This window comes from Leptonotus elevatus, chromosome 1, assembly GCF_054856555.1.
Source record: "Leptonotus elevatus isolate MCC_2025b chromosome 1, RoL_Lele_1.0, whole genome shotgun sequence".
NCBI lineage: Eukaryota > Metazoa > Chordata > Actinopteri > Syngnathiformes > Syngnathidae > Leptonotus > Leptonotus elevatus.
The window spans coordinates 42,473,768-42,487,749 of record NC_141239.1 but is presented as its reverse complement, the minus strand read 5'-3'; the positions used below and the strand labels follow the sequence as shown (position 1 = coordinate 42,487,749).

The following is a 13,982-nucleotide window of genomic DNA, read 5'->3' as shown; positions in this document are numbered from 1 at the left end:
TACGTATAATTGCTTTTCAGGTACAATAATCATGACTACCTGTGGAAATGTATTGCAGCCACACCATTAAAAAAGTTCATCATCACATTATCACGTATTATTGTCTTATTTTAATTTTTTAAAATGATTTTTAACATTTATTTCCTTATTCTTTTAAGCATTAGTAGTTAGGAAATGCAAACTATCATCTATACCTTTTTGTATGATGCAGCACAGTCTAACACTAAACCCCTCAACAATTCACATATTGATTTTAAAAATACAATCAAATTTAGCATGATCTCTTTGATACAGCATATTGTTTTTTCCTATTAGGTTGTAGTAATATGTACAGAAAGACAGGTGATACCTCGACTTTATTGACACGGTTGATAAAAACAGGAAGGTTTCACCAAAATGACAATGACAGTTAACTCGAGGACGCCCGATTTTCCCCATCTTAACGTCAACAGGAAGTATCTCTGGACCCAATTTTTCCATTTCCCATAGACAACATTCTTAATATGCTTCCATCCTTTCATTGTGGTGCATTTTATTGGTCAGAAAATTATATCTTCCATGGTGTTTCGTTGCTTGGGTAAGATGCTGTGACTGGTGCAGCAGCAAAAACAAACAAAAAAAACTAACAAAATTCTACAATAAATATCAAAGGATAATAGGATAAGAAAAAAAAAATCACAAATAAAAATGAAACATTCCAGTCACAGGTGCAACGCAGCGATCTGTATATGGCAACATAAAACGTGTGATTTCGTACACACGTGAACTCTCCCGCTGGCGAGGATGCCGTTTAGCGGCTGTCCCGATCACATATTTCAAATATGAACATAGCGGTTGCGGTTTCATGCAGAGCGGGAATCAGTCTTTACTTCCCGGGTGGACCCTCTTAAAAAAAAAAAAAGGAAAAGAGTAGCTGCACGAAGTTCACTTCAAATGTCTTCCATGTACGGCTAGTTTGTGTTTGGTTGCTGCGCGTCAGTATGTGTGGTTGCGCTGAGTCAATAGCGGAGATGACAAGGATCTGTATCTGCTCAAGGATACAGACGGGGTCATGGGGGGGGGGGGGGTGCGTCGACAAGTCCCGATGAAGTGCTGGACCGGCGGGAAAGCAGATCACTTAACCGAACTGGAAGAAGAAATTTCCTGGTCCAGAGGCTGAAAGGTAAACACATAGTCAAAGTAGCGACGGCCTGCTTGTGGTAGACACAATTCAGTTACTGTACTTGAATCGACAGGCATATTTGTACCTCCTATTACGACCAATGTCAGAATAGCTTTGTTACCATTTTAAACCGCCGCAGATAATTGATTGTGATTTAAAAAGCATATATGTAAAAAGCAAACAGCATTTTTTCAACTCAAGATGAAAATGCTTAAAACTGCACTTCAACCTGTGATTTTTTTTATTTTTATTTATTCAACCCCATTCTGGGTTATTAATGCAAACCTACTTCAATGTCCAATTAGTATAAACTGAAGCTGCATGATGTCTAGATTTATATTTCCTTCAGGTTGATGAAAGTTATGTATTGGCAGACAAAAAAAAAAAACTTTAGTTAGCTTTTACACATCTTTATAAACTTGTATATAACATTTTAACAAGAATAGGATAGAGGTGGGTGTGAGACTTGAAAATGTGACCTGATACATCTATAACATCATGTGCTTACCTTCAAAACTAAAACCTCCAGGACCGCCAAAGAACGCCTTGAAAATGTTGTTGGCGTCAAAATCTGGTGGGAGACAAAACATGAGTTTCCCCAATAAGGGCTGCCGCGATGACGGGAGCGCCCCAGGGCCGTGCTTACCACCCATGTTCATGCCTTCGTCCTCCAGGTCTTGTCCGCTGTCGTAGCGCGACTTCTTCTTGGGGTCTGACAACACGCTGAAGGCTTCACCCACCTCCTTGAACTTCTTCTCCTCTTCCTTTTGCACCTCCGCACTAGCACTGCTATGGCGATCTGAAACAGAAGTGGCGGTCATCAAGGGAGAACTAAAAAAGAGGTTGGGGGGGGGGGGGGGATATGATTTGAGTGACGCCACCTGGGTGATGTAAGAGCGCTCGTTTGCGATATGCCTTCTTGATCTCATCTTCGGTGGCGTTCTTATCCACGCCGAGCACCTTGTAGTAGTCTTTTCGTTTGCTTTTCTTCAGCTCCAGCTGCGCGTGTTTTAGCAGCTGCTTGTGCTCTATAACACACACGGGAAAAAAGGAAAGCGTCTTAGGCTGTGTGAAATCACTATATTGTACCATATAGCGGTGTGAATTGCCTAGTACCAGGCGATTCGATTCGTATCACGATTCATAGGTCACCATTCGATACAGATTAATCGCGATACGAATCTATAAATTAATTATTGCGATTTTTAAAAAAACTCTAAATTTATAAAATACAAATCAGTAAACTTGTACATGTACACTGTAAGATTTGTATGAAAACGTATTTATTTATCTGAAACTTCAGGCTTATAAGCCACTGCATTTAACAAACAGGTTGCAGTCTGTTTTATGTTTGAACAGCACTGAAATAAGATATTAAGGCTTAATGTTCCATTAATATAACATTCTTTCATGTTTAATGTGTGAATCCTAACCCTAAGTAAGACGTTTTGTTGAATATTTCCATAAAAAAATTTATGTTTAAAAATCCATTCGGCCGCATATTGAATCAATTCGAGAATTGCGTGCTGTAATATTGCGATATAGTGCCGAATCGATTTTTTCTAACACCCCTAGTACCATATATTTGCGAGTATTACATTTTTTGCATGCCCTCGACGTGCATCATGAAAAGTAGTGCGCAACCAACTTAACAAAAAAAAGCAATATATGACCCCTGCAGCACAAAATGGGTCAGAAGTCGCACAGCTGTGCTTGTGTTGACTAGGTGCATATGACCAATTTACATATTTGTGATTTAAAAACCAGAAAAATAAATTGTGATCACTTCCCAGTTGGGAATTATCTTAATTTCTTACCTTAAACCTTGAAAAAAAAATGCTTTTCTTAAGATGGTGCATTGACATCTCCAAGACAAAAGTCAGAAAATCAACTAATCAGCTGCTGCAATTTGTAATGCATTTTTAGAGAATATACTTCTCAACTTCTTAGTGATGGAGGGTCATAAGCGATCACACTGCAGGGCGTGATGCCCAATTTGGATTTTTTCTTTTTATGGACTGTTCACATTACAAAAACAAATACAATTTCAATGTGAACGCAACGCGCCCGTGATGTGACTCGCATGCGCAAAGAGCACACGTAAATAAATATGGCCCGACTCGACGCAACGTTTTCCCTCCAGCCAAGCCTCCGAGGCAAGCGACCTTTATCAGTGCCATATGCAAATTTAGCTGAGTCAACGCGCGCTACTGATTGGTGGGCTGGTGGACTCCTTTCGCGGCAGTGTTAGGAGTTGGATTCATGTGCTTTGCTTGCATAAATTATGCAAATTTAGCCGTGCGAACGCCTGCTGCCGTTTGGTGGACTGTTTTCACGCTTGCTCATGTTTGGCTGCTGTCCTCGGCTTCCTCTAGCGTCAGTGTTTACAATCAGAGCAGAAACACGTCAAACACGCTTCTTTTCCCCATCTCATAACGCCAAGGTTGGAAGAGATAGAAATATTTTTGTGAAATGAGGGGAGACTCCTCGACATCTTCATTTCATTGAAGATGATGTTGCATCATTGACGTGTGTGATGAACCGTCTGCAGGGCTGAATTTCTATCGCCACACATGTCAACTTTATGCTTCATGTGTGATTAAATTAAAGACAAATAAAAAGTTAACACTGTTACTCAAACAGCTTTGTATATTCACAGTATCAGTGTCAGTAGTCTCCCTTGCAAGCACTCTCTCCCGCCAGCGCAGAGCGCATATCAGGCTTTTGATGACGTATGAATCGGATGCGGATGAGCGTTCACAGTGCAGACGCATCGCATCGATATTTCATGCTTTCGTCTGTTTAAAGTGCTTAGCCGCCATCTTGTTTAGCAAGTATGAACCCTTTTGTGAGGGTCTCAACTACTCACAACTTTCAATCTTTGCAAGCAGGGTTCTGTGCCTATCGCACGCCAATAGCTATATATAGAATCCTTATCTAGTGATTAGGAAGTATAAGGAATGAGCGAATGATTCAGAACCCAGTCTCAGTGTCTTTACAGCACGGCAAAAGCTACATCTTACCTTTGGTCTTCTCTGTCTGGTAGACCTTCTCATAGTCGCGCACCGCCTCTTCGTACTGCTCCGTGTCCATGTAGCTGCAAGGTCACAAACGGGCAGGATGTAGCAAGATAGCAGCAGTGAAATAAAGGTACATGTGGAGAGAGTGAAGCAGTTTGGTACCATTGTGCTCGCCGCAAATAGGCCTTGATGTAGGTCTCATCCAGCTTAATGGCTTTGGTGCAGTCTTCAATGGCCTGTTCTACTTTCTTCAGCTGAAAGACAAGAAACAGAGACGTACTGGCCTGACTGCCTTCATCTGATATGTTCTCCTCTTAAGAAAATTGCTTCTACTGGAATTGTGAAATAGATGTCATTATGCGCAAAACATGAAAAACCTCGGATGCATCATGACAACCAGCAGCGTACCCACCTTGGAGCCAACGGTGGCTCTGTTACAGTACAACTTGGCGTTGGTCTTAATGTTGTTGGGGTCTATTGTCAGCGCCTCAGAGTAGAGGACATAGGCGGCGTCAAAGCTGCCCTCCTTGAACGCCTTGTTGCCCTCCTCCTTCTTGGCCTTCAATGCCTTGGCGTTCTGAACATAACACGATATGTGTAAAAAAAAAAAAAAAAAGAAGCTACACGACAGGTATGGAAGCCTCTATGAGAAAGCTGTCGAATACTGACTCTACAGGCGAGGCGCGCTTTCTCGTGGTCCGGAGCCATGCGAAGGGCCTGCACAAAGAACTGGACCGCCTTGTCGATGCAGTCCTCGTAGTACAGACAAAGGCCGCGCACGTACAGTGCATCTGCGTTGGTGGAGTCCATTCTTAAAATGTCACTAAGAGTGTGAAAACAGCATGCATGCTTGTCAATGGTTGCAACATGTAGTCGACCCGCGCTACATGTATTTGCGGCGGATAGGTTGCGTGCCGCTTGCTAAAATCTTTACCACAAGCGTCACTATTTCATCCATTGGTATATATGAAATTGCAAATATGGTTAAGTATTGTTGTAAACCACAATGTGTACTGTATATAATGTAATTGTATAACTTGGCGGTTCTGTCTTGCTCGTTTAAAGGGACAGCAACGTGAAAAATCCACTTTTTGGAGCTTTTAGCAATGTTCAAATGCTAATTCCTCACCAAAAACATCACCGAAGTGGCGTTTTCCTCCATTCGCACCTCTAGGAGAAATTCTAGGTCATTCTGCCCTCCAAGTACCAGCCCCTCCCAACCCAAGAAAAGGAGCTGTTGGAACTTTTTGACATCATCGGGTGCGGCCCAAACGCACACCCACTTTCTATGAAACCGCCATGGGTTAGTGGCAAAAGTAGCCTTTATCAGTAAACATTCTGTCCAAAGTAATTCAAAGCAACCAATTATCCTCGGGCACTTGAACCAAACTGAACAAATGGTGTAGTAGTTAGCGCGCTCGCCCTGTAAGCAGCAGGCTCCGGTTCACGACCCACTCAGGGTCATCTTTCTTTCTCCCCTTCTTTCTTCCCTATTCTCCCATCCTCTTCCACTACGATTTCTTGCGGCAAGGAGCCGTTCTGTTTCAAATGTTTATTGAAGAATTGAACATCCATCCAATTTCCACAGGTAAAGAAGACATGGTTGTACTAAAATGGCTGGCCGGTCTTGCGTGGCCACATGGAGCACTTTGGCAGCAGCCATCTCGGACGAGAGGGGCGCAGCAACCACACAGGGAGAGGCGGGGCTTTACTGAACTGGGCGTTTTTCTTCCGCATTAGAAAAATAGCCAGCAAAATAACAATTTTTTTTTTAATTACATCGCCATGGTATCAAAGGTAAGATTTAATTATGATATGCCCATAGCAAACTGTGGAAGGGCTTCAAATTCCATGATGTAATCCCAGAGGAGCTCCTTGCCGCATCGCATAAAAATGCCTTCATCCGTTAGACAATTCTACGTTTTAGAACCAGGTTGGAAGAGGTTCTGAGGAACAGTTGCACTGTAACCGCAGGGAGCCGAAAAATTGTAATGGAAAAGTGGCTAAACAGGGTTGAACCCGACTATTTCAAGGTATAAGCGGTAGAATGGAAGATCCCACTGGGTATCTCATTCAATCCTATTGCTTGATACATTTTAGGTATCCATACATATAAAGTGTGCTGCATATATAATAATACGGTAATGTACATTAGTTACAGACCTGGCCACGGACTGAGCTTCCGGATAACGTCCCAGCAGGGCCAAGCACTCAGCTTTCAGTATCTTGAAGCGATGGCAGGCCGAGGCCGACTCCAAGGCTCGGTCCATGCAGAAGACCACCTGGAAACCCAAACGATGACATAATGTCTCGAAATCTCGCCAAGGGTCTTAAAACTTACCATGCGGTAGTCTCTCTTATCGAAGCCGATCTCTGCCATCCGCTCGTACTCCAGGATGGACTCGGCGCTCTTGAACTGAAAAGGTCATTTCAGGAAAGTGCCTTATTTTGAAATTCAAAAGGAAGGTATGATACCTTTCAGATTTTAGCCTAAACCTACTTAATTTCTGTAAGACTAAACAGCAATTTCTATGAGGTAGATGCCACGGGCTTCCAACTTCCGTAAGTCACACACCTACGCCGTTGCCGGTTACTGTTGCGAAATATAGGCTGCGTCCCAATACTTGCGCTTCCACCCTTGTGCTCCTCAATTGACCTTGTGCTCCTCAATTGAGGGGCACAAGGGTGGAAGTGCAAGTATTGAGACGCGGCCTATATGTTGCAAACAGTAACTGAAAATAGAGTAAGTGCCGGAAGTCCCGCCTCCTCCGTGGCATATACCCCATACAATAGCTACCAATTACTTCATTGTGGCATTTAAGAAAAATCTATGAATGTTAAGTTTGTGTTCAAACTAATTTAGAAATAGTATACATTTATACAGTGTACATTTTGCACAGGAATAACTTTTGAATAAATGAAACCTTTAAATAAACGTTTGTTGGGTTTATTAGATTAAAATCGTAATTGTCCTGAATGTCTGTAAAAAAAAAAATTGAGATTTTATTTTTGGGCCATATCACCTAGCCCAACGTGAAGTTATGTTGAATATTTATGAATGACGAAAGCCATCTAGTTTTATACTCGAGTAAATTGTGTTTTACCATTAACGGTCTGTGTTTCCAAAGGGGTCGCCATTGTAGAGTGACGTCACATTATAGTCGGTGAAGTCAGGGTATTGTTATTTTTTTTTTTTTGACATCGCAAGTGGGATTTCCGAGTTTAAGGGGGCGTTCCCGTACACACTTCCTAGTTTAAAGTCGGAAAATAGTAAATGGCACTTAATTTATGCAGCGCTTTTCCACCTTACAATAGTCCTACTTCCGTCCATCCTCTAATGCAGCATAACGATGGCGCTTACCACTGTCACGTGACGCGAAGCCACTGGCAGCCCTCTTACGTTGCCACTCACAACCTGAATACATTGATTTCTCCACGACGTTTTCATGTTATTTTCTGTCTCTATGCTACCGATAAGATTGGGAGAAGCGCTACATGTACATTTCAAAAGGTACAAATGCGATTGGTTCTTTCCATTGTCTGCTTGGTTAGGTTTGCCCTGCCTCAACTGGACTTGATGACAACTGTAAAACTTCACTCGATTCCATGCAATCAAAAACCAGAACACACTTACCTCCTGTTGGACTTGGCTGTTGTCAGCCTCTAGCTCCAGAACCTTCTGGAAGCAGCGCGAGGCCGCCATGGCATTGCCGAGCGAAAGGTGGCACTTCCCCTCTCGCAGGTGTCCCTAAGAGCCACACAACATTATTCATATGACAAATCAACACATGGGGGACTGCATTACATTTCCTCAACACACCTTCATGAAGGAGTTATCCAGCCTCACTGCTTGCTGGGAATCCTCTAAAGCCTCGCGGTACCGACACAGCATCATCAGCGTGGCCGCTCTGTTGCCATAGTAACTGGCGTTCTTTGGACACATGTCTGCATGCAAAAAAACAAGAAAAAAAACATGCAGAAACAAAATGACCTCCATCCTCCACAAGAAAAATGAGAAAGACGATTAATATCAAGTACCGATGGCCTTGGTGTAATAATTGAAGGCTTCTGCATAATTCTTCTGGATGTAGAAAGCGTTCCCTTGCTCTTTGTAGCCATCTGCTTCCCTACAGTGGACACAATTACATTTTATTTAGAAATAAAGGTAAAATTACAAGGCAAACACATTTACATTTCAATACTCAAGTTATTAACTGTACAATAGGGACATACCTAATTGTGTTCGATATCTAGCATTCTCACACATACCGGCATGGCCTTTTTTTTTTATCCCAAGGGCCTACAGGACTGGAGTCCGGCAGACATGATTTGCAGTCTGCTCTCTATTTAGTTCAGTATTTTTAACAACTATGCTTATCTAGTTCTGTTTTGACTTTTTATAAAACCAATATCTTGAATGCGAGGTGGCAATTGTTAGTATTCTAAAACAAAGACGTCTGTAGGGTTTAAAAAAAACTTCACATTTTGAAAGTCTGTAAAAGATGTTTAACAAACATGCTTAAAGTCATATAATTAAAGTTAAGTGTTGGAGTTAATATTATTATCATTTTTTACAACAATGTTTTCCCTTTCACAATGAATATTGGCCCCAAATATCTGTTATTGGCATCCTGACCACTAATTGGTATCGTATCGGCCCTGAAAAAAAAAACACAGTCTATCTCTACTCCAGTCTTCAATAAACACTGTATAGCACTAAATATAGAGGAGACTGCAAATCATGTCTGCCGGACTCCAGTCCTGTAGGCGGCTGTAATGCCTACATCACTCAGCAAGCTTTAAACTCAGAATCTGGTGGGTCACTACTCGACTTAGCCCCGGTCAAAGTGGATTGTAAAAGGAAAAACTGAAAATAATAGTTCACCTGTATCAAGGCCGAAAGATCTTTATTCTTTAACATGTTTGTTCAACTTCACAACTTAAGTCATTTAAGTGGTGACTGGCAAGACCTGTCACACACGGCAACCTTGCATTCAGGATCAGGTGAGTCACTGTCACCACATGGCCTCAATGCAAGCTGACTTCAATGTAAAACTTTCTTCTTAAATCATTTTATCTGGATGCACACCATTATTTTCAGGTGACGCTCCTACTCTGTTCAACATAAGGGGTTGGCATCAAGATGACGCCAAATGCCAAATACACATGTAGGTGAGTTTCTCAGGGAATTAAATAAAAAACTAAATAATGAATTGGAAACATTTTCGAATGCTGAATCACACATTTGGCTGAGTTGAGTCTACACTACAGGAACTGCTACAGTTCAATCAACCAATTGAATGCAAAGTGAAAGTCAGCTGTCAATTGCACTGGAAAATGAAACTTAAAAGTGTAAGGCTGTGACAGGGGAGCATAAGGTTCCTAGTCTGAGCCCACTCGTTGGCTAAACATAGAAAGTAGCCAAGGAACACATGACACTAAGCACGCCGCTCACTCACACTGTGGCCGACTGCCATGGCTTTTTTTTGGGAAAGCCTGTCATTGATTGTTTGAACGTCACGATCACTCAGAATTTTCCAGAATGACCTTCTCACAAAGCAGACAAAAAGCGGGGAAAGCAAATGACAACTTCAGCACGCTACTATTAACTGCATGGAGACTGTCCGGCGAGTAGGTGGAGGACAATAACATGACGCCTCCATGTAGCCAAATAGCGCCTAGTTTTGCTGGCTTCGTGACACGATTTCATAACTCAGAGGCGTTCGGGATTTAAATAGAATTAGAAAGTGCCGCCAGGATTCCGTTACGGTCGCTGTCAGCGCGTCCTACCGTTCCAGTTCGTCGTCGCTGAGGAGTTCGATGTCGGGGTCCATGTTCACAGCATCGCACCTCTCCGCCGCCATTTTGACGTGAAAGTGGAGGGGGCGGGATAAAATGCTGCAGTCGACGTGACGTCATCGTAAACAGGAAGTCGTTCCTCTTGTCAAGTTCAATTTCAAAACTGTCATGTATTTTTTTGTGGGCGACATCGTTTATTTTTGTATCCTTTTACAAGAATTTTTGATGTTATTAATTTGTTTAAATGTTAATTTCTTCGAGTGTCTACGATTTCATTCATACATACGGCTTGCACGCGCATCGCAAAATTACGTCACTACGACTCTCACTTCCGGATTCCGAGGTAAGCGTAAACACACATTACTGCGCGTCCAAATATTTAATATCAAATGTTATATGCTCGACCACAACAAGTGCACATTGCCGTGTTTGGTTTTAAAGACACGTTTTATAATGAGTGTTTGATTTCGCTTCATTCGCGAATATCTGTGCTACTTGAGGTTTATAGCTCTGCGGGAAGCTAATGTTAATTTAGCTTGTTGTAGCACAGAACAGTCTATCGAGGGAGCAAACACCAAATTCCGTCGTGGAATGTTTATCAATCTGTTTCTCCCCCATCCGGAAACAGAGATTGGAACGTCGTCATGGGCAAAAGCTGCAAAGTGGTGGTGTGCGGCCAGGCTGCAGTTGGTAAAACAGCAGTGTTGGAGCAACTACTGTATGCTAATCATGTCGCAGGTATTTACTCATCACTTTTTTTTGACAAACTTAGACCCATTGATTCCTCGGTACTTGATCAATCACTTTTCAATCGGGAGCTCAATACTGGGCCTTTTTGTGTGTGTATTTACCAGGGGTGGGCAACGTATGTTCCACAGCCAGTGGCGTTGCCATCATTTCAGAAGTGTGGATATTGTTCAGAAATAAACAAAATTATATGAGCAGATCATACTTAAGCATTCAACTGTTCCTTTCCAAAGTAGTCCAAAAACTAAATAAGGTAACTTTGGTTGAGCTAAAACACAATGATGGTAAAGTACAGATTTCCAGATGAAAATGGGTCTTCCCACACCGTGCCTGCGTGGTCTCACCCGTCTTCCGTCAGGTTCCGAGCCCATGGAAACGCTGGAAGACATCTATATTGGCTCCATCGAGACCGACCGAGGCACCCGCGAGCAGGTGCGCTTCTATGATACCCGGGGGCTCCGCGACGGCATGGAGTTCCCTCGCCACTACTACAGCTTTGCTGACGGCTTCGTGCTGGTGTACAGCATCGACAGCAAGGAGTCCTTCAAGCGCATGGAGGTCCTCAAAAAGGACATCGACCGACACAGAGATAAGAAGGAGGTACATTTTCTTTTTGGTAAATTTGAATACAAATATGGATACAGGAATTAATTTTCACATTTTGCATCACCATATGTGTTTGTCTAGTCATCCTCTATGAACCATGAAGCGTAGCGTAATTATTGATAGTGTATTTCAGACATAAAGTACACAATGTAGGCTTAAAAATACTGTGACGCTGTGCAGGTGACTATTGTGGTCCTGGGCAACAAGCTGGACAAGCAGGAGGAGCGGCGTGTGGACGCCAACATGGCGCAGAACTGGGCCAAGAACGAAAAGGTGCGGCTGTGGGAGCTGTCGGTGGCCGACCGCCGCACGCTCATCGAACCATTCGTGTACCTGGCCAGTAAAATGACGCAGCCGCAGAGCAAGTCCACCTTCCAGCTCAGCCGGAACAAGAACAAGGGTAGCGGGCCCACGGACGGCTGAAGGAGGGATGTGCAAAACTGGTTGCAACCCAGCATACAAAGTCGGGGGAAACAGATTTGCCCCCTTTCTCTCTTTTTTTTTTTTGTATGCATATTTTTTACTCGTACAGTGAATGTTTCAGATAATGAAGCTTTCAAGGAAGTACCATTGGTGGTCGATCAGGATGTGATAGGCCTTGCTGGCACTTTATTACCGTATTGATTTCTTTCTATTAATCTGTTATCTTCATTTCGCAGTGTTTCTTTTGGCTGCACTGCTTCACGAATATGTATTTGCATGTTATGGATGGATATTCTGTCCAATCAAATTTCAGCCTCTTGTACTGCCATGTCACATTTGCATGCTGGCAGTTTTCTTTCATATTTGTGTATTATTGATGATTTCTTTACTGTTATTATGATGTGATATTGATGATGTTATCACATTTAAGTGTGGTAAATATGCACCAAAAAAAGAGAGAAAGAAATCAAGCAATAGTTTCTCACGTCACTGTGTTTGTGTTAGCATTTAGACTGTCAATCATGTCACTTTAACGGCCATCCTACATTTCGGAGCCATCAGCACATAAGCTGTTGATGGTGTACAGTAAATGCATCAGCTGTCATCGGGGAAATTTGTTACACTGCTTTGTTGTTAGACGAGTCAATTATTATGAACATCTGAGGAGTTTCAATGTTAAATATGGAGGCCATATATAATATCACTGGCATTACAACCATGTATGTATGTATGTCGTTATCCGCTCAATTTTGCAACTTTTTTCAGGGACCAATTGTTTATGTTTAAAATGTGTTTTTTGTTTTAAATAGTCATGACTTTAAAATTGAGTGCATTATTATCCTTTTAAAATGCATTTGTTTGGATGTTCAATAAAATAATGAAGTATTTGTGCCTAAAGTATGTCATATTGTTCGCATATATAGAGCAAAGTTAATATGATTTCAGACTATTCCTTAAGACAACACTTGACATCTTGGATAGATTTTTGTATTTTTTTCTTTAACAAACAGTCACCAGCCACTTTTCTCTTTGAAAACAGTTTTTTCACACTTAATCATTTTCATAATATAGCTGTTGCCTTCAGGGACAGAATGCAATTGTAGTTAGTTTCCCATTAATAATGGAGCAATTGTTTGAAAACCTCTTGTTTTGTGAAGAAAGCAACGGTGTCATTGAAAGAAACAGAAACACTTTATTTCACAGTATTTATTGTTGTTTGATGAATGCAGTGATTTTGGACTGCCATTAACGCAGCACCTAGGGATTGTTAAATATGCTATACAGTACTTATGTTTTGTAATGGTTGTTTGGTTGTTGCAAAGTAATACAAGTATTTTATTTCAGACTGTACATGAAGGGAGCAACCAAATTAATTAAAGACAACTATGATTTTTGACTGTGTCGATTAGTTGACGTATATGCAAATGCCTATGAATTAATTTCATAAGCAATAATTAAATATAAGGGCGTGAGGTCTGAACTGTTTTGTGCGTAACAGATTTCCGACAGTGTTGAAGTCAACACCAGAGCAGCTCCACCAAGAGGCTCATCAACGTGTTGTTGTTTAATTTGGACACCAGAGGGCGCTCCAATATGAGAGATAGTACAATACATATGGTACAGCGTCCTAACTACTTTATTTGCATTTCGGAATTTTAAGTATAAAAAAAATGGCTCAATTTCACAGGGCAAATATCACAACCACAACCTCGACTTGAGGTGAGGATTTTATAGAGCATTCAAAAAAATTTGATTGATTGACGAATACAAACAATTTGAAAACATCCGTCAAAAGCAAATACAGTATGAATGATGGCGTCCGGTAGGCGGTTTAGGGCCTGCGGGGACGAGGAGAGCATTTACACAAGGTCACAGATGTTAACGCAGTGAAAAATTACGCTCTCGTTCCGCAGTCGCACTCGCCCGCAAAGGTTAATAATGCCAGATGAGGAGAAAACCTCAAGTGGAACATTTATGAAGCGTTATATTATTACACGATGCGCAGTTCCCCATCCACCCCAAGAGAGTGATTTCATCTCATATGTCCCATTCCAAATGGAGGTCATTTCACACATCGAGCTTCATGTGAATGACATCACGTTTATCATTTTTTCTCCCTTCAATATTGCTGTTTTTAAAGCAAATGTTGTGAAAAGAGATGAAGAGAAAATACAGTGGTGACATGAGATACGAGTTTAAATCCTTTGTAACTTGCAATTTAAAAC

General features: G+C 41.7%; 2 protein-coding genes across 2 annotated transcripts; one reads left to right on the top strand and one right to left on the bottom strand.

Moving 5' to 3' along the window:
* Nucleotides 1-337: 337 nt before the first annotated feature.
* On the bottom strand, nucleotides 338-10,085 carry dnajc7 (DnaJ (Hsp40) homolog, subfamily C, member 7). Its single transcript, XM_086059807.1, has 14 exons — nucleotides 9,973-10,085; nucleotides 8,221-8,309; nucleotides 8,003-8,127; nucleotides 7,817-7,930; nucleotides 6,524-6,598; nucleotides 6,346-6,464; nucleotides 4,852-5,005; nucleotides 4,595-4,759; nucleotides 4,345-4,436; nucleotides 4,186-4,259; nucleotides 2,044-2,190; nucleotides 1,809-1,961; nucleotides 1,671-1,733; nucleotides 338-1,155 (listed from the first exon to the last, which is right to left on the bottom strand). The coding sequence occupies exons 1-14, from the start codon at nucleotides 10,044-10,046 to the stop codon at nucleotides 1,118-1,120; spliced, it is 1,482 nt and encodes a 493-aa protein (XP_085915933.1). The 5' UTR covers nucleotides 10,047-10,085; the 3' UTR covers nucleotides 338-1,117.
* Nucleotides 10,086-10,289: 204 nt separating this feature from the next.
* On the top strand, nucleotides 10,290-12,654 carry nkiras2 (NFKB inhibitor interacting Ras-like 2). The gene is made up of 4 exons (XM_086059819.1): nucleotides 10,290-10,324; nucleotides 10,610-10,719; nucleotides 11,087-11,328; nucleotides 11,515-12,654. The coding sequence occupies exons 2-4, from the start codon at nucleotides 10,626-10,628 to the stop codon at nucleotides 11,755-11,757; spliced, it is 579 nt and encodes a 192-aa protein (XP_085915945.1). The 5' UTR covers nucleotides 10,290-10,324; nucleotides 10,610-10,625; the 3' UTR covers nucleotides 11,758-12,654.
* Nucleotides 12,655-13,982: the final 1,328 nt, after the last annotated feature.

Coding starts and splice junctions, on each gene's coding strand:
- dnajc7 (XM_086059807.1), bottom strand. CDS start 10,046: ATGGCGGCGGAGAGGTGCGATGCTGTGAACATGGACCCCGACATCGAA. Junction 4,760..4,851: donor AAGCGCGCCTCGCCTGTAGA/GTCAGTATTCGA, acceptor TGTTATGTTCAG/AACGCCAAGGCATTGAAGGC. Junction 2,191..4,185: donor CCAGACAGAGAAGACCAAAG/GTAAGATGTAGC, acceptor TGTGTGTTATAG/AGCACAAGCAGCTGCTAAAA.
- nkiras2 (XM_086059819.1), top strand. CDS start 10,626: ATGGGCAAAAGCTGCAAAGTGGTGGTGTGCGGCCAGGCTGCAGTTGGT. Junction 10,720..11,086: donor GTATGCTAATCATGTCGCAG/GTATTTACTCAT, acceptor GTCTTCCGTCAG/GTTCCGAGCCCATGGAAACG. Junction 11,329..11,514: donor GACACAGAGATAAGAAGGAG/GTACATTTTCTT, acceptor GACGCTGTGCAG/GTGACTATTGTGGTCCTGGG.